This window comes from Haematobia irritans, chromosome 5, assembly GCF_050003625.1.
Source record: "Haematobia irritans isolate KBUSLIRL chromosome 5, ASM5000362v1, whole genome shotgun sequence".
In the NCBI taxonomy this organism is placed as follows: domain Eukaryota; kingdom Metazoa; phylum Arthropoda; class Insecta; order Diptera; family Muscidae; genus Haematobia; species Haematobia irritans.
Genome location: NC_134401.1, coordinates 124,549,893 through 124,568,589, shown reverse-complemented (window position 1 = coordinate 124,568,589; position 18,697 = coordinate 124,549,893). Strand labels below are relative to the sequence as shown.

Here is an 18,697-nt window from a genome sequence, read left to right as displayed (position 1 = left end):
CAATTTTTGGCACACGTATTTGTGGTCCTACAATACCTCTAGATTTCCAATTTCAGGTAAATTGAATAAAAACTGCGGTTTCTATAAGCCCAAGAAGTAAAATCGGGAGATCGGTCTATATGGGGGCTATACCAAAATATGGACCGATACTCACCATTTTCGGCACACTTCTTTATGGTCCTAAAATACCACTAGATTTCCAATTTCAGGCAAATAGGATAAAAACTTCGGATTCTAGAAGCCCAAGAATTAAAATCGGGAAATCGGTCTATATGGGGGATATACCAAATATGGACCGATACTTACCATTTTCGGCACACCTCTTTATGATCCTAAAATACCACTAGATTTCCAATTTCAGACAAATTGGATGAAAACTACGGTTTCTATAAGCCCAAGACCCCAAATCGGGAGGTCCTTTTATATGGGGACCATACCAAAACATGGACCGATACTCACAATTTTTGGCATACGTATTTGTGGTCCTACAATACTTCTAGATTTCCAATTTCAGGTAAATTGAATAAAAACTGCGGTTTCTATAAGCCCAAGAAGTAAAATCGGGAGATCGGTCTATATGGGGGCTATACCAAAATATTGTCCGATACTCACAATTTTTGGCACACGTATTTGTGGTCTTACAATACCTCTAGATTTCCAATTTCAGGTAAATTGAATAAAAACTGCGGTTTCTATAAGCCCAAGAAGTAAAATCGGGAGATCGGTCTATATGGGGGCTATACCAAAACATGGACCGATACTCACCATTTTTGGCACACCCCTTTATGGTCATAAAATACCTCTACATTTCTAATTTCAAGCAAATTGGATAAAAACTACGATTTCTATAAGCCCAAGACCCCAAATCGGGAGGTCGGTTTATATGGGGACTATATCAAAACCTGGACCGATATAGCCCATCTTCGAACTTGACCTGCCTGCAGACAAAAGACGAGTTTGTGCAAAATTTCATCGCGATTGCTTCATTATTGAAGACTGTAGCGTGATTACAACAGACAGACAGACAGACAGACAGACAGACGGACAGACGGACATCGTTATATCGTCTTAGAATTTCTCCCTGATCAAGAATATATATACTTTATATAGTCGGAAATCGATATTTCAATGCGTTACAAACGGAATGACAAACTTATTATACCCCCGTCACCATTCTATGGTGGTGGGTATAATAAAAATGCAAGGAAGGTCTAAATTCGGGCGGGCCGATTATAATATACTCTGCACAACTTTGTATTTAGATCGACATTTTGATAAAATCTCAAATCAGACTTTTACAAAATCTCGGGCAATATTTGGGAAATATTTGTAATTGTTTAGACAATTTCGCAAAAATGCATTTATGATTCATTCATTGAAAAATTTGAAAATTTTAGTCATTTCTACAAGTTTTCGACTTAGCAGTGAGTATCAGTGAGCATAAAATTTTGGAAAAATATTGCAAAATTTTATATAGAAATAAAATTTTGCAAAATTTTCTACAGAAACAAAATTTTGACTAAATTTTCTATAGAAATAAAATTTTGGCAAAATTTTCTAAAGAAATCAAATTTTGAGCAAATATGTAGAAATAAAATTTTGTATAAAATGTTTATAGAAATAAAATTTGGCAAATTTTTTTTTTATAGAAATAAAAGTTTGAAAAAATTATCAATAGAAATACAATTTAAAACAATTGTGTAGCAAACAAAATTTTGCAAAATTTTCTATAGAAACAAAATTTTGACTAAATTTTCTATAGAAATAAAATTTTGACTAAATTTTATATAGAAAAAAATATTTCTATAGTAATAACATTTTGAATACATTTTTTATAGCAGTGAGTATCAGTGAATATCAGTAAGAAAAAAATTTTGAGAAAATTTGCTATAGAATTAAAATTTGACAATTTTTTCTTATAGAAATAAAATTTTGAAAAAATTATGAATAAAACTACAATTTTAAACATATTTTTGTGTAGTAAATAAAATTCTGCAAAATATTCTACAGAAAAAAAATTTTACTAAATTTTCTATGGAAATAAAATTTGACAGAATTTTTTTTAGAAATATAATTTTGACCAAATTTTCTATTAAAAAAATCTATTACTACAAAATGTTGACCAAATTTTCTAATAAAAAAATCTATTACTACAAAATTTTGGCAAACTTTTCTATAGAAATAAAATTTTGACTTAAATTTTTATAGAAATAAAATTATCAATAGAAATAAAATTTTGCAAAATATTCTATAGAAACAACATTTTGACTCAATTTTCTATAGAAATAAAATTTTGACTAAATTTTCTGTAGAAAAAAATATTTCTATAGTAATAAAATTTTGAATAAATTTTTATAGAAATAAAATTTTGACAAAATTTGCTATAGAAATAAAATTTTGACAAAACTTTTTATAGAAATAACATTTTGACAAAATTTTCTATAAAAACAACTTTGAAAATTTTTTCTGTCAATATTCCACCTATGTATATGGCCTTAAAATAAAATTAAAAAAAATAATTTCGATTGTTCGAAATATTTTAAATAAATTGATATGGGCATTAAAATGGATCGATCCAGCCCATCTGCTAGTCTAACATTCTAGGAAACATAAAAAGATAGCCGTAATTGGAAGTTGATTTTCATTTACAATCATGCTGTACATTGATCGAATGAATAACACAATGGAAACTAATTTGCGTAAAAACTTGCTTAGTTACAAAAGTGTGAAGTGTTTTAAAAAATTTGGTTTAGCCGGAATCGGAGTCGAGCAAAATTTTTACGACTCCGACTCCAGCAAAATCTTCAGACTCCGTCTCCAAGACTCCGACTCCGGCTCCACAGCCCTGATGTTGTGACTAACGAAAAATAATTTTATGAGTAATTTACCTATACACCCTAAAAAAATCGCTTCTGTAACATATTTTGCATCAAGCATATATATTTTCAGGATTATTGCAAACAAAATATTGTTTGTATTGTTAAAACATATTATATTTCACCTCAGGCATACACTTTTAGGAAAAAAATTTAATGAAATTTTCTTTGTGTATATATATTTTTAAGGCGCCAATTGGTTACTTCCATTATTTTACTTGCAGCATACTCTCTAGGTCTCTCTTTCTAAACACATATATTTTTATAGGCTATTTCTAAATTAATATATGTTCGAATTCAAGCATATTATATTTACAATCATTTTATGTCCCAAAAATAATATGTTCTAACATATTAACATATATGTCCCAAACATTTTATGCTAGTTTATGAACATTATATGCTTGCACTTAAAAATATTGTGTTAACAAATTTGAGTTGCAAATTTACACCCAAACATATGAAAAACAGTCCATGTAGAACATGACTGAAAACATGAGTATGGTTAAAATCGAGAGCATTATAAAACTCTTACCACCTAGGATGTCACTAAATAAATTCAACTCGTAAACATTTTATGTTCCTAAGCGGGATTATTTTCGTGAGCGTGTTTTTTCGAAATTCGTTACTCACGCACACTTACGAAGATATTATTTTCGTGACTCACGCTCACACACGACATTTAATTGGTTAATCACGTTCACGCACACTCACGCCGTGAGTCACGACAATTTGGTATCACATGCACACCTCTACTCGGAACACGTGGTAATCAGATAGAGCAATGCCTGTACAATCTAGAATAACAGGTTGGCTGATAAGTCCCCGGTCTAACAAAGAAAAACAAATTCGTTTTTATTATTCAACATAGTTCCCTTCAAGAGCGATACAACGATTATAACGACCTTCCAATTTTTTATACCATTTTGTTAGTACTCCTTCGCTTTTGCCTCAAAATAGGCCTCAGTTTCGGCGATCACCTCTTCATTGCAGCCAAATTTTTTCCCTGCGAGCATCCTATTGAGGTCTAAGAACAAGGGAGCCACCGTGGTGCAATGGTTACTATGCCCGCCTTGCATACACAAGGTCGTGGGTTCGATTCCTGCTTCGACCGAACACCAAACAGTTTTTCAGCGTTGGATTATCCCTCCTCAGTAATACTGGTGACATTTCTGAGGGTTTTAAAGCTTCTCTAAGTGGTTTCACTGCAATGTGGAACGCCGTTCGGACTCGGCTATAAAAAGGAGGTCCCTTGTCATTGAGCTTAACATGGAATCGGGCAGCACTCAGTGATAAGACAGAAGTTCACCACTGTGGTATCACAATGGACTGAATAGTCTAAGTGGGCCTGATACATCGGGCTGCCACATAACCTAACCTAACCTAAGAACAAGAAAAAGTCGGTGGGGGCCAGATCTGGAGAATACGATGGGTGGGGAAGCAATTAGAAGCCCAATTCATGAATTTTTGCTATCGTTCTCAATGACTTGTGGCACGGTGCGTTGTCTTGGTGGAACAACACTTTTTATACCCACACTCCACACTGTGGAACAGGGTATTATAAGTTAGTGCATATGTTTGCAACACCCAGAAGGAGACGAGATAGACACATGGTGTCTTTGGCAAAAATGCCAAAAAAAAAGGGTGGGCTCTTGAGTCGATATAGCGATGTCCGTCTGTCCGTGAACACATTTTTGTAATCAAAGTCTAGGTCGCAGTTTTAGTCCAATCGACTTCAAATTTGGCACAAGTGTGTTTTTTGGCTCAGAATAGATTCCTATTGATTTTGAAAGAAATCGGTTCAGATTTAGATATAGCTCCCATATATATATTTCGCCCGATATGGACTTATATGGCCCCAGAAGCCAGAGTTTTACCCTAATTTGCTTAAAATTTTGCACAAGAAGAACAATTAGTACTATAGTCAAGTGTGCCAAATTTTATTGAAATCGGTTCAGATTTATATATAGCTCCCATATATATCTTTCGCCCGATATGGACTAATACGGTCTCAGAAGCCAGAGTTTTACCCCAATTTGATTGAAATTTTGCACAGGTAGTAGAATTAGCATTTTGCTTAAAATTTTGCACAAGAAGAACAATTAGTACTATAGTCAAGTGTGCCAAATTTTATTGAAATCGGTTCAGATTTATATATAGCTCCCATATATATCTTTCGCCCGATATGGACTAATACGGTCTCAGAAGCCAGAGTTTTACCCCAATTTGATTGAAATTTTGCACAGGTAGTAGAATTAGCATTGTAGCTATGCGTGTCAAATTTGGTTGAAATCGGTTCAGATTTAGATATATCTCCCATATATAGCTTTCGCCCGATTTACACTCATATGACCACAGAGGCCAATTTTTAACTCCGATTTGGTTGGAATTTTGCACAGAAAGTAGAATTAGCATTGTTGCTATGCGTGCCAAATTTGGTTGAAATCGGTTCAGATTTAGATATAGCTCCCATATATATGTTTTTCTGATTTCGACAAAAATGGTCAAAATACCAACATTTTCCTTGTAAAATCGCCACTGCTTAGTCGAAAAGTTGTAAAAATTACACTAATTTTCCTAAACTTCTAATACATATATATCGAGCGATAAAACATAAATAAACTTTTTCGAAGTTTCCTTAAAATTGCTTCAAATTTAAACGTTTCCCATATTTTTTTACTAACATTGTGTTCCACCCTAGTGCATTAGCCGACTTAAATTTTGAGTCTATAGATTTTGTAGAAGTCTATCAAATTCTTCCAGATCGAGTGATATTTAAATGTATGTATTTGGGACAAACCTTTATATATAGCCCCCAACACATTTGACGGATGTGATATGGTATCGAACATTTAGATCTACAAAGTGGTGCAGGGTATAATATAGTCGGCCCCTCCCGACTTTAGACTTTCCTTACTTGTTTCTTCTTCATATGGGGCTATTTTGCCGCGATTTCGACCTTCAAACGCTGCAATAACGCCATATAATAGTCACTGTTGATGGTTTTTCCCTTCTCAAGATAATCGATAAAAATTATTCCATGCGCATCCCAAAAAACAGAGGCCATTACTTTGCCAGTGGACTTTTGAGTCTTTCCACGCTTCGGAGACGGTTCACCGGTCGCTGTCCACTCAGCCGACTGTCGATTGGACTCAGGTGTACAGTGAACGGAAAAACTCGGGTGTATTATGACCCAGCAAAAAAAGCGTCGCCAAAAAAGTTATGAAATTGTTCTTTTTGGATCCGGAAGTGGTGCAAAATTGACGCAGAACCGATGAATTTAACATGGGCTTGTAATAGGACGGAAGTCCTCCATTTTAACAGCCGTTGCATTGACTTTGCATCACTTCTTTAGGTGTGATCCGAATTCAATGTTGTGGATGTAAATTAAAATATTAAGTAATGTTTTCTCAAATAAATAATTTTTATAATTTTTTATAATTTTTAATGGATTCTAACGCTTGTCGGAAACGTCTGACCTGAAATATTTTCAAAAATTCACAATTTTTTCAGATTGGATTTAGATTTTTTTTTCGACAAAATTTAAATGAGGTGTAACATTTGATGAATTCTTACTCTGTTTTTAACCTATTTGAAACAAAAAAAAAAAAAATTAAAATTACCCATTACAAGTATGATAAAACCAAGTTATAAAAAATTTAATTAAAAGAACTTCCTGGGTAGTTAAAATAAAGAACATCATTGAGAGTGCATATTCTGGAAGGGCTTTTAAAGTTGTGCCTTTGGAAGAACTTCCAAATTTTTTTGCTGGGGTAACAGCTGCAAACACCGCTCAGAATCATCAACACGTTGTTGTTTGTGGTCAAATGTGAGCTCGCGCGGCACCCATTTTTCACAGAGCTTCCGCATTTCCAAATATTGATGAATGATATGACCAACACGTTCATTTGATATCTTTAAGGCCTCTGCTATCTCGATCAACTTCATTTTACGGTCATTCAAATTCATTTGGTGGATTTTTTGATAATTTCGTCGGTAACCACCTCTTTCGGGCGTCCACTGCGTTCACCGTCCTCCATGGTCATTTCACCACGCTTGCATACCGATCAATTATTGTTGATTTCCCTGGGACAGAGTCCGGAAACTCATTATCAAGCCAAGTTTTTATTCCACCGTATTTTTCCCTTCAGAAAATAGTATTTTATCAAAACACGAAATTCCTTTTTTTCCATTTTTTTCACAATAACAAAAGTTGCTTCACAAAAGACGCTCTATCTCACACGCTCACTGTTATTGATATAACATATGGAGCTGAATTCCCGTAGATTTGTCGAAAACCCTAGCCGACTCAATGTTACAGAGAATCCACGCTGTAAAAAACGCTAAAGGATACAATATAAAATATTAAATACTTGTACTATTTAGCACGAGTATTTGAATCAATAATTGTCATTTATTTTTGGTAAACAATTTTTTTTTGCTATGCGAAATTAATGGTTTTTTATACCCTCCACCATAGGATGGGGGTATATTAACTTTGTCATTCCGTTTGTAACACATCGAAATATTGCTCTAAGACCCCATAAAGTATATATATTCTGGGTCGTGGTGAAATTCTGAGTCGATCTGAGCATGTCCGTCCGTCCGTCCGTCCGTCTGTTGAAATCACGCTAACTTCCGAACGAAACAAGCTATCGACTTGAGACTTGGCACAAGTAATTGTTATTGAAGTAGGTCGGATGGTGTTGCCAATGGGCCATATCGGTCCACTTTTACGTATAGCCCCCATATAAACGGACCCACCCATTTGGCTTTTAGACCCTCTAAGAGAAGCAAATTTCATCCGATCTGGCTGAAATTTGGTACCTAGTGTTAGTATATGGTCTCTAACAACCATGCAAAATTGGTCCACATCGGTCCATAATTATATATAGCCCCCATATAAACCGATCCCCCGATTTGGCTTTCGGGCCTCTAAGAGAAACAAATTTCATCCGATCCGGCTGAAATTTGGTACATGGTGTAAGTATATGGTCTTTAACAACCATGCTAAAATTGGTCGAAATCGGTCCATAATTATATATAGCCCCCATATAAACCGATCCACAGATTTGACCTCCGGAGCCCCTTGGAAGAGCAAAATTCATCCGATTCGGTTGAAATTTGGTACGTGAATTTAGTACATGATATTTAACAACCATGCCAAAAGTGGTCCATATCAGTCCATAATCATATATAGGCCCCATATAAACCGATCCCGAGATTTGGTTTTGGAGCCACTTGGAGGAGCAAATTTCATACGAGTCAGTTGAAATTTGGTACATTGTGCTAGTATATGGCCGTTAACAACCATGCCTAACTAGGTCCATATCGGTCTATAGTTATATATAGCCCTCAGATAAATAGATCCCAATCACACAATAATTGGTCTATACCAAGTTCGAAGATGGGCTATATCGGTCCACGTTTTGATATAGCTCCCATATAAAGCGATCGCCGATTTGTTTTCTTGGGTTTATAGAAACTGTAGTTTTTATCCAATTTGCCTGAAATTGGATATCTGGAGGTATTCTAGGACCATAAAGAGGTGTGCCGAAAATGGTGATTATCGGACCATGTTTTGATGTAGCCCCCATATAGACCAATCTCCTGATTTTACTTCTGGGGCTTCTAGAATCTGTAGTTTTTATTCAATTTAAGTGAAATTGGAAACCAAGAAATATTCTGGGTCCGTAAAGAGGTGTATCAAAAGTGGTGAATATCGGTCCATGTTTTGATATAGCCCCCATATAGACCGATCTCCCGATTTTTCTTCTTGGGCATCTAGAAGCCGTAGTTTTTATCCAATTTGCCTGAAATTGGAAGCCAAGAAGTAAAGAGGTGTTCTGAAAATGGTGATTATCGGACCATGTTTTGATGTAGCCCCCATATAGACCGATCTCCCGATTTTAGTTCTTGGGCTTCTAGAATCCGTAGTTTTTATCCAATTTGCCTGAAATTGGATACCTGGAGGTATTCTAGGACCATAAAGAGGTGTGCCGAAAATGGTGATTATCGGACCATGTTTTGATGTAGCCCCCATATAGACAGATCTCCCGATTTTACTTCTTGGGCTTCTAGAATCTGTAGTTTTGATCTAATTTGCCTGAAATTGAAAATCTAGAGGTATTCTAGGATATAGTCCCCTTATAAACCGGTCCTCTGATTTTAGGGCCTAGATTCAAGAACTACAATTAGATGTGCTGAATATTGTGTGTATCCCTCCATGTTTTTGGCATAGCCCCCGATTAGACCGATCTTCCGATTTAACTCCTAGGGTTTCCAGAAATTGTGGTATTTATCCGATTTGCCACAAATTGAAAATATACTGGCATTTTAGACCCACAAAAAAGTGCATATGATTTAGTTTTTATCGATCAATTTGGTAAGGCCTCCACATAGACGGATTTCAGATCTTGAGGGTACAGAAAGTGCATTGATCATGAGAATTGTATGAAACTGAATGTAAAATTTTTTACAGATTTTACTTCTCGTAATCATTTGAATAAATAGCGTAAAAATCTACAGATTTTAGATTTTAAATCAAGGCGTTATTTCATCATTTTCTTGGACACTTACAAGAGATGTTTATGATTCCTCTAAAACTCGAACAAAAAATGGTTCTTATAAATCCAGAATCTTTACATATATCTTCGGTAAGCGTACTGATTGAACTGATCGGCTTGGGAAAATATCTGTCTTCAAACCCCCCTAAAACCCTAATATTTGATTCATGGTGGTGGGTATTTAAGATTCGACCCGGTCGAATCTTAAAAACCCAAATTTTTTTGAGATCTCAATTTTTTTTCGAAAAATGCTAATGCCAATTTCTAAGCCGATATCTTAACTGTAAAAGATTTCATCATCCTACTGGTAAAAAACTGAGAAGTATACAAATTACAAAAAATAACGCTTTTTTACATAACATATGCCCCCCTTTAAAGGTTTTGGGGATTTTTGATAGAAATTTTTGGAGTGGTATACCATTCAGCAATATTTCTTAAAACAATCTTCTAAACATAAGTCGGTATGCATAGCTAGAAGGTTTATTCTGCCACCTATGCTCGGAGTGAAAATTTTATCACCGGTGGTCATATGAGTCTTACTTGGGCGAAAAATTTATATGGTAACTATATCTAAATCTGAACCGATGTCCACCAAATTTGGCACACTTGTCTATATTACTAATTGTACTCCTTTTGCAAAATTTGAATCAGAGTAAAACGATGGCTTTTGGTGCCGACAAAATGCAGTGTTACCTAGCTTGTTACTTCTCTTTTAAATAAAAAGTGAAAATGAGTCCTGTTTTTATTTTGGGATCGATTTTCATAAGGCTCATGTACCTCTCAATAACATACCAATATTATATTTTGTACCATTTTTGGGTCATTTGTGTCGGAATGATAATTATATGCAAATAACTTGGCCTTTGCCATTAATTAAAAAAATATTTAAATAAAAGTGAAGTTGTATTTTTTTATTTTATTGCATTTGTTGTTATTTCAAAATCCAATTACTTCAATATTTGCCATTTATTATAAAATCGAAAGTCTCATCAAATCCAATAGTCATTGCTTTTTCCATAATGTTATTTTTGCCTCAATACTACACGATTTGCATCATGACGAATGGAAACATCTACAATGGCCATATTTGGTGTAAGGAAATTCATCAGTTGATCAGCGCCTTGGCGAGGTAAACGATCAAATGGGAAGCCCATAGCACGACGATCAGGATATTTACGATCACGAACACCACAATAGGATGCAGCATCACTGCACTTACCAACCAGATCTTGATCCACCTATTGCATATAAAAGAATATAAAAAGAACATTATTTTTCTAAATAATTTAAGTCTCTTACCCGATCATCTTCATAATTGGAAACCATAACAAATAATTGACAACGAAAACCTTCACCCGGTAGACCCTTAGGTATAAGCATATGTTGTGGCCAACCACAACCACAGAAGAAATATTCCAATTCTTCGGGTGTATTTGCTGCGGGTCTGTCATCCAAATCACGGAAGGTTCTTTCGAATGGTATGGTTACGCTAGATTCAACCGATCGTCGTCGTATAGTATTTTGGCCAGGATTAACTGAAAATCGAAAATTATTTATTAATACAGTGAGAATGTAGTAGAAATGTAGAAATGTAGTATTTATTTGAAATATATTTTCAAATTTATAATGACCCCAAAAACAATGCGGTTAAGGTGAGAATGGCTCTCTTTGAAATGAATAGTGGAGTCCCAGCTGAACAAAATTAGCTTTGAAATCTTTGCATACTTTGAGGCGGTACATTAGATTGCTTATGATATGTGATGAGAAGCATACTCCCCTGCCATTACTCAATTATTGTGAAACGGGGATAATTTTACATACATACATATTCACACGGTCTAAATGTTTAAAAAAATTGGTAAAAAAACATCAATGACAAATATGTTCAATTTAAACTGAATCGCAAGAAATAATTCGTAAGGTTTGAAAAATATTAGAAATAAACTGGACCGTAAATATTTGCATGATTGGTGGAATTCCATCTAAGAGGTACTTAAATTTTCTATACATATAAAATTTTCAGATGTACTTAAATTCTCTATACATATAAAATTTTCAACAAATTTTCTATAAAAAAAATCTAGAGAAATAAAATTTTGACAAAATTTTGTATAGAAATAAAATTTTTACAAAATTTTCTATAGAAATAAAATTTTGAAAAAAATTTCTATATAAAATAAAATTTTGACAAAATTTTCTATAGAAATAAAATTTTGACAAAATTTTCTATAGAAATAAAATTTTGACAAAATTTTCTATAGAAATAAAATTTTGACAAAATTTTCTATAGAAATAAAATTTTGACAAAATTTTCTATAGAAATAAAATTTTGACAAAATTTTCCAAAGAAATACAATTTTGACAAAATTTTCTATAGAAATAAAATGTTGTAAAAATTTTCTATTGAAATAAAAGTTTAAAAAAAAAATTCTACAGAAATAAAATTTTGACAAAATTTACTATAGAAATAAAATTTTGAGAACATTTTCTAAAGAAATAACATTTTGATAAAATTTTCTATATAAAATAAAATTTTGACAAAATTTTCTATAGAAATAAAATTTTGACAAAATTTTCTATATAAAATAAAATTTTGACAAAATTTGCTATAGAAATAAAATTTTGACAAACTTTTCTATAGAAATAAAATTTTGACAAAATTTTCCAAAGAAATAAAATTTTGACAAATTTTTCTATATAAAATAAAATTTTGACAAAATTTTCTATAGAAATAAAATTTTGACAAAATTTTCTATAGAAATAAAATTTTGGCAAAATTTTCTATAGAAACAAACTTTTGACGAAACTTTCTATATAAAATAAAATTTTGACAAAATTTTCTATAGAAATAAAATTTTGACAAAATTTTCTATAAAAATAAAATTTTGACAAAACTTTCCAAAGAAATAAAATGTTGACAAAATCTTCTATTGAAATAAAAGTTTTACAAAATTTTCTACAGAAATAAAATTTTGACAAAATTTTCTATAGAAATAAAATTTTGAGAACATTTTCTAAAGAAATAAAATTTTGATAAAACTTTCTATATAAAATAAAATTTTGACAAAATTTTCTATAGAAATAAAATTTTGACAAAATTTTCTATATAAAATAAAATTTTGACAAAATTTTATATAGAAATAAAATTTTGACAAAATTTTCTATAGAAATAAAATTTTGACAAAATTTTCCAAAGAAATAAAATTCTGACACATTTTTCTATATAAAATAAAATTTTGACAAAATTTGCTATAGAAATAAAATTTTGGCAAAATTTTCTATAGAAATAAACTTTTGACAAAACTTTCTATATAAAATAAAATTTTGACAAAATTTTCTATAGAAATAAAATTTTGACAAAGTTTTCCAAAGAAATAAAATTTTGACAAAATTTTCTATAGAAATAAAATTTTGACAAAACTTTCCAAAGAAATAAAATATTGACAAAATTTTCTATTGAAATAAAAGTTTTACAAAATTTTCTACAGAAATAAAATTTTGACAAAATTTTCTATAGAAATAAAAATTTGAAAAAACTTTCTATACAAAATTAATATAAAATAAAATTTTGACAAAATCTTCTATAGAAATAAAATTTTGACAAAATTTTCTATAGAAATAAAATTTTGACAAAATTTTCTATAGAAATAAATTTTTGACAAAATTTTCTATAGAAATAAAATTTTGACAAAATTTTCTATAGAAATAAAGTTTTGACAAAATTTTCTATAGAAATAAAATTTTGACAAAATTTTCTATAGAAATAAAATTTTGACAAAATTTTCTATAGAAATAAAAATTTGACAAAATGTTCTATAGAAATAAAATTTTGACAAAATTTTCTATAGAAATAAACTTTTGACAAAACTTTCTATATAAAATAAAATTTTGACAAAATTTTCTATAGAAATAAAATTTTGACAAAATTTTCTACAGAAATAAAATTTTGACAAAATTTTCTATAGAAATAAAATTTTGACAAAATTTTCTATAGAAATAAAATTTTGATAAAATTTTCTATTGAAATAAAAGTTTTACAAAATTTTCTACAGAAATAAAATTTTGACAAAATTTTCTATAGAAATAAAACTTTGACAAAATTTTCTATAGAAATAAAAATTTGAAAAAATTTTTTGTAGAAATAAAATTTTGATAAAATTTTCTATATAAAATAAAAATTTGAAAAAAATTTCTATAGAAATAAAATTTTGATAAAATTTTCTATATAAAATAAAAATTTGAAAAAATTTTCTATAGAAATAAAATTTTGATAAAATTTTCTATATAAAATAAAATTTTGACAAAATTCTCTATAGAAATAAAATTTTGACAAAATTTTCTATAGAAATAAAATTTTGACAACATTTTCTACAGAAACACAATTTTGACAAAATTTTCTACAGAAATAAAATTTTGACCAAATTTTCTACAGACATAAAGTTTTGACAAAATTTTCTATAGAAATAAATTTTTGAAGAAAATTTCTAAATAAATAAAATTTTGACTAAATTTTCTATTGAAAAAAAAATTACTAAATTTTCTAATTTTTTCTAAAATGTTGAGGGAAATTGTTCCAGAATTAAAATTTTTACAAAATTTTATATAGAAATAAAATTTTGAGGAAAATTTTCTACAGGCATAAAATTTTGACAAAATTTTCCATAGAAATAAAACGTTGATCAAATTTTCTATAGAAATAAAATTTTGACCAGAGGAGGGATGATTCATTCATTTGAAGAAAAATAAGTTTTTTTTACATACTAACCACAAAAATTTGATCAATTAGATTTGGTACATTGTGGAAAATTTTTCTTCAAAAATTTATACATAGATTTATTTTGACACGAGTGACAACCCAGATCGATTAACATTTTCGAAATATGTTACATATTCCTTTAATACGACTTACATGAGGCCACAAATTTATCCAATTCCACCATCATCAAACGTTGATCGCGCAATAACATTGGTTGACCACGCTCATCATTGTAGGGTCCCAAGAAAATTCGCACCGTTCCAAATCTCTGAGCTCCACTATCATTACGAACATTAATGGTATAGGTAAAGGGGGTGTGCTGCAAATGGGTGAAACGAGCAAAAACATTTCCTCTTGGTACAAAATCCATGCCACGCGATAAATTTAAATCGGATTGCTGCCAGAAAGTGGTCAAAACGTTTGGTCTACCACCATCACTAGACACCTGTAGGCCTTCCACTTTAATGCCATCATATTGCAATTGCTGCACCGTATAGGGTGGCAAACGTCTCTTATGCTCTTGGAAAATATCATTGACATGAGCATGCCATCTATAGAAGATGGGATCACGCATAGCTGTAGCCGTATCACCCATAACACCAAACGACTCCAAGTGACGATGATCCGGATCATGGCAATAGGCGAGAAATACATGACCCATATTATGCCAATCGCCATAGAGACCACGATTCACCGATGTTGAGGCCGATTCGATTATATCGCCCAATATATCAATACCTTCGGTTTCGTTTAATGGGATACGATTGCCACTACTCTGTGGAGGTTGAAAAAATAATCAAAACCTTACCTTTATATTCCATTTATTGTCTACTTACATCCACAACAAAACCCATTTGTATAGCTTCCAATATCTTATCACGCCATCTCTCCAAATCATTTAGATCACCAATTACTTGATCCGTTTCACGTGTCAAGTCACTCAGTTTTGTATTGTCAAAACGAGGAGGCCACGATCTACTGGCCACCAGGGAATCCATTTTGGGGAAGTAGCCTTCAGCAATAGGTTCACGATAGTTATTGTAACGTTTGGTCCTGGGCAAACTATTACAAAACCTTTCCATATTGTAACGAGCCATTAGTTGACCATGCATATAGTAAAACAATTCACCACGACGATCTTTATCCACAATGGCTCTATCACTAGCCTCAAAGGGATAAACCAAATGCCAATGCCAGTGATGCAGATTAATGCCGACATCTTCACGGAAATACCACAAACGATGTTCGGGATCCAAATCTGAGGCCGTATAGTCTCGTGGAACAATAATTGGCATACGTGAACCTTCGGAAACAACAGTAGCCTCCTCACGCAGTTGCCGGAATACTTTAGAGTCCACATATTTCTCGGGGAAAATTTGAACAAACGAGGGTAAATCTACACCTTTGGTATCGCTGCGATGTAGTAAAGCCACCGATAGGGCATAGTTAAATAGGAAAGGATTAACACGATCCCGAGCATAGGCTGCCACACTTGTTAGATCGTCAATGGTACGCATACCCATAAAAATATCAATTAAGCGTCCGGCAATTTTACGATGGCGTGGAATAAACAACGAAAATTGTTCATCTCGAGGCAAGGACATGGGTATACGTAAATCGGGCAAAGCTATATCGCGTACGGGTATACGTTTCTCCGCATTACCACTGAAGCGAGATTGAACTTCATTGCTTATCGGTCTATAACGATCAGTTAGGTATTTATCAGGTACATCGAAGACGGTGGGAGTTCGTCCTTTTTCCATAAACACTGGCTCTGTAGGATTATCGAAAAGCAAAAGAAGATTGTCCGATTTATTCGACATTATGAAGTCGGATTTTACTATTATATTCGAATGTAAAAAATTCACAGAATTTCTATGTTGCACTGTGATGACTTTAGGTAAATTCACATGGTATTTATAGTCCATAGCCATGGATATTTCCGGTTATAGTTGCAATTCGTTATCATTTATTTGTGGCTTTTCGGTTTGAAAAATTGCATTTCATTATTACACAGATTAGGTGTAAGTTACAATGTCATTTGCGGAAGAAGTTCCGGGTGCAAAATATATGACTGAACTATCGTCATGCAGTTCTTATCATAAAACTATTGACTTCAAGTTTGTAACATTTTCTGTGCAAATTACAAACTATAATAATATAAAATGTTTTGGAACAAACTTAAAAAAAAAAACAAGTAAGGAAAGTCTAAAGTCGGGCGGGGCCGACTATATTATACCCTGCACCACTTTGTAGATCTAAATTTTCGATACCATATCACATCCGTCAAATGTGTTGGGTGCTATACATAAAGGTTTGTCCCAAATACATACATTTAAATATCACTCGATTTGGACAGAATTTGATAGACTTCTACAAAATCTATAGACTCAAAATTTAAGTCGGCTAATGCACTAGGGTGGAACACAATGTTAGTAAAAAAATATGGGAAACATTTAAATCTAGAATAAGGAAACTTTGCAAAAGTTTATTTATGATTTATCGCTCGATATATATGTATTAGAAGTTTAGGAAAATTAGAGTCTTTTTACAACTTTTCGACTAAGCAGTGGCGATTTAACAAGGAAAATGTTGGTATTTTGGCCATTTTTGTCGAAATCAGAAAAACATATATATGGGAGCTATATCTAAATCTGAACCGATTTCAATCAAATTTGGCACACATGACTATATTACTAATTGTACTCCTAGTGCAAAATTTCAACCAAATTGGGCAAAAACTCAGGCTTCTGGGGCCATATAAGTCCATATCGGGCGAAAAATATATATGGAAGCTATATCTAAATCTGAACCGATTTCAATCAAATTTGGCACACATGACAATACTACCAATTGTACTCCTTGTGCAAAATTTCAAGCTAATCGGGATAAAACTCTGGCTTCTGGGTCTATATAAGTGCATATCGGGCGAAAGATATATATGGGAGCTATATATTAATCTGAACCGATTTCTTCCAAAATCAATAGGGTTCTATTTTGACCCAAATTAGGAACATGTGCCAAATTTGAAGGAGATTGGACTTAAATTGCGACCTAGACTTTGATCACAAAAATGTGTTCACAGACAGACGGACATGGTTATATAGACTCAGGGACCCACCCTGGGCATTATTGCCAAAGACACCATGTGTCTATCTCGTCTCCTTCTGGGTGTTACAAACATATGCACAAACTTATAATACCCTGTTCCACAGTGTGGCGCAGGGTATAAATACATGACCCATGGTTAGCATTTCGGTGATACATATTTTCAATCAAATTTGGCACACATGACTATACTACCAATTGTACTCCTTGCGCAAAATTTCAAGCTAATCGGGATAAAACTCTGGCTTCTGGCTCTATATAAGTGCATATCGGGCGAAAGATATATATGGGAGCTATATCTAAATCTGACCCGATTTGAACCAAATTTGGCACGCATAGCTGCAATGCCAATTCTACTCCCTGTGCAAAATTTCAATCAGATTGGGCCAAAACTCTGGCTTCTAGGACCATATTAGTCAATATCGGGCGAAAGATATATATGGGAGCTATATCTAAATCTGAACCGATTTCAACCAAATATGGCACTCATAGTTGCAATGCTAATTCTATTCTCTGTGCAAAATTGCAAACAAATTCGGCCAAAAATCTGGCTTCTGGGGCCATATAAGTCCATATCGGGCGAAAGATATATATGGGAGCTATATCTAAATCTGAACCGATTTCAATCAAATTTTGCACACTTGACTATACGACTAAGTCTTATGTTTGTACAAAATTTCAAGCAAATCGGTATAAAACTCTGGCTGCTGGGTCCATATTAGTGCATATCGGGCGAAAGATATATATGGGAGCTATATCTAAATCTGAACCGATTTCTTCCAAAATCAATAGGGTTCTATTGTGACCCAAATTAGGAACATGTGCCAAATTTGAAGGAGATTGGACTTAAATTGCGACCTAGACTTTGATCACAAAAATGTGTTCACAGACAGACGGACATGGTTATATCGACTCAGGGACCCACCCTGGGCATTATTGCCAAAGACACCATGTGTCTATCTCGTCTCCTTCTGGGTGTTACAAACATATGCACTAACTTATAATACCCTGTTCCACACTGTGGCGCAGGGTATAAATACATGACCCATGGTTAGCATTTCGGTGATACATAAGTTACCATACCCGCCTGTACCATCTATGGAATCACAATGGACTGAATAGTCTAACAATGTCTAATACAATAATTTAAGCTATATTCTTTATGTGGCGGCAAATTCTAGTAATCAAATATTATAAAAATCGAGTTCCTTAATCCTTCAATCGTCAAACCCCCAAATGGATATTACACTGAAAAAAATATTGTCGTGAGGTCAAAGATTTCATGTCTTTAAAATACGAATACAAATTTTGCTTAGCATAGAAGACGCATTTCTCTAAAATGAAGTTATTTTCCTTGTCCAAAAGTCGATAAACTTTTCAATGAAGTCGTA

General features: G+C 32.6%; 2 protein-coding genes across 2 annotated transcripts in view; one reads left to right on the top strand and one right to left on the bottom strand.

Moving 5' to 3' along the window:
- The window catches only part of LOC142240036 (putative sodium-coupled neutral amino acid transporter 11), a 143,394-nt gene that overhangs the window by 87,072 nt on the left and 37,625 nt on the right, over positions 1-18,697 (top strand). The gene's annotated exons all lie outside the window — the stretch shown is intronic.
- LOC142238401 (phenoloxidase 2-like) lies at positions 10,333-16,096 on the bottom strand. The gene is made up of 4 exons (XM_075310041.1): positions 15,035-16,096; positions 14,352-14,973; positions 10,742-10,977; positions 10,333-10,680 (listed from the first exon to the last, which is right to left on the bottom strand). Exons 1-4 carry the CDS (start codon positions 16,019-16,021, stop codon positions 10,465-10,467), a joined length of 2,061 nt encoding a protein of 686 aa, XP_075166156.1. The 5' UTR covers positions 16,022-16,096; the 3' UTR covers positions 10,333-10,464.

Bases quoted from the DNA above. Each gene is read 5' to 3' on its own strand.
- LOC142238401 (XM_075310041.1), bottom strand. From the start codon at position 16,021: ATGTCGAATAAATCGGACAATCTTCTTTTGCTTTTCGATAATCCTACA. The intron at 14,974-15,034 runs GTAAGTAGACAA...CAACCTCCACAG, and splicing joins AAATGGGTTTTGTTGTGGAT to AGTAGTGGCAATCGTATCCC. The intron at 10,681-10,741 runs GTAAGAGACTTA...TATATGCAATAG, and splicing joins CCAATTATGAAGATGATCGG to GTGGATCAAGATCTGGTTGG.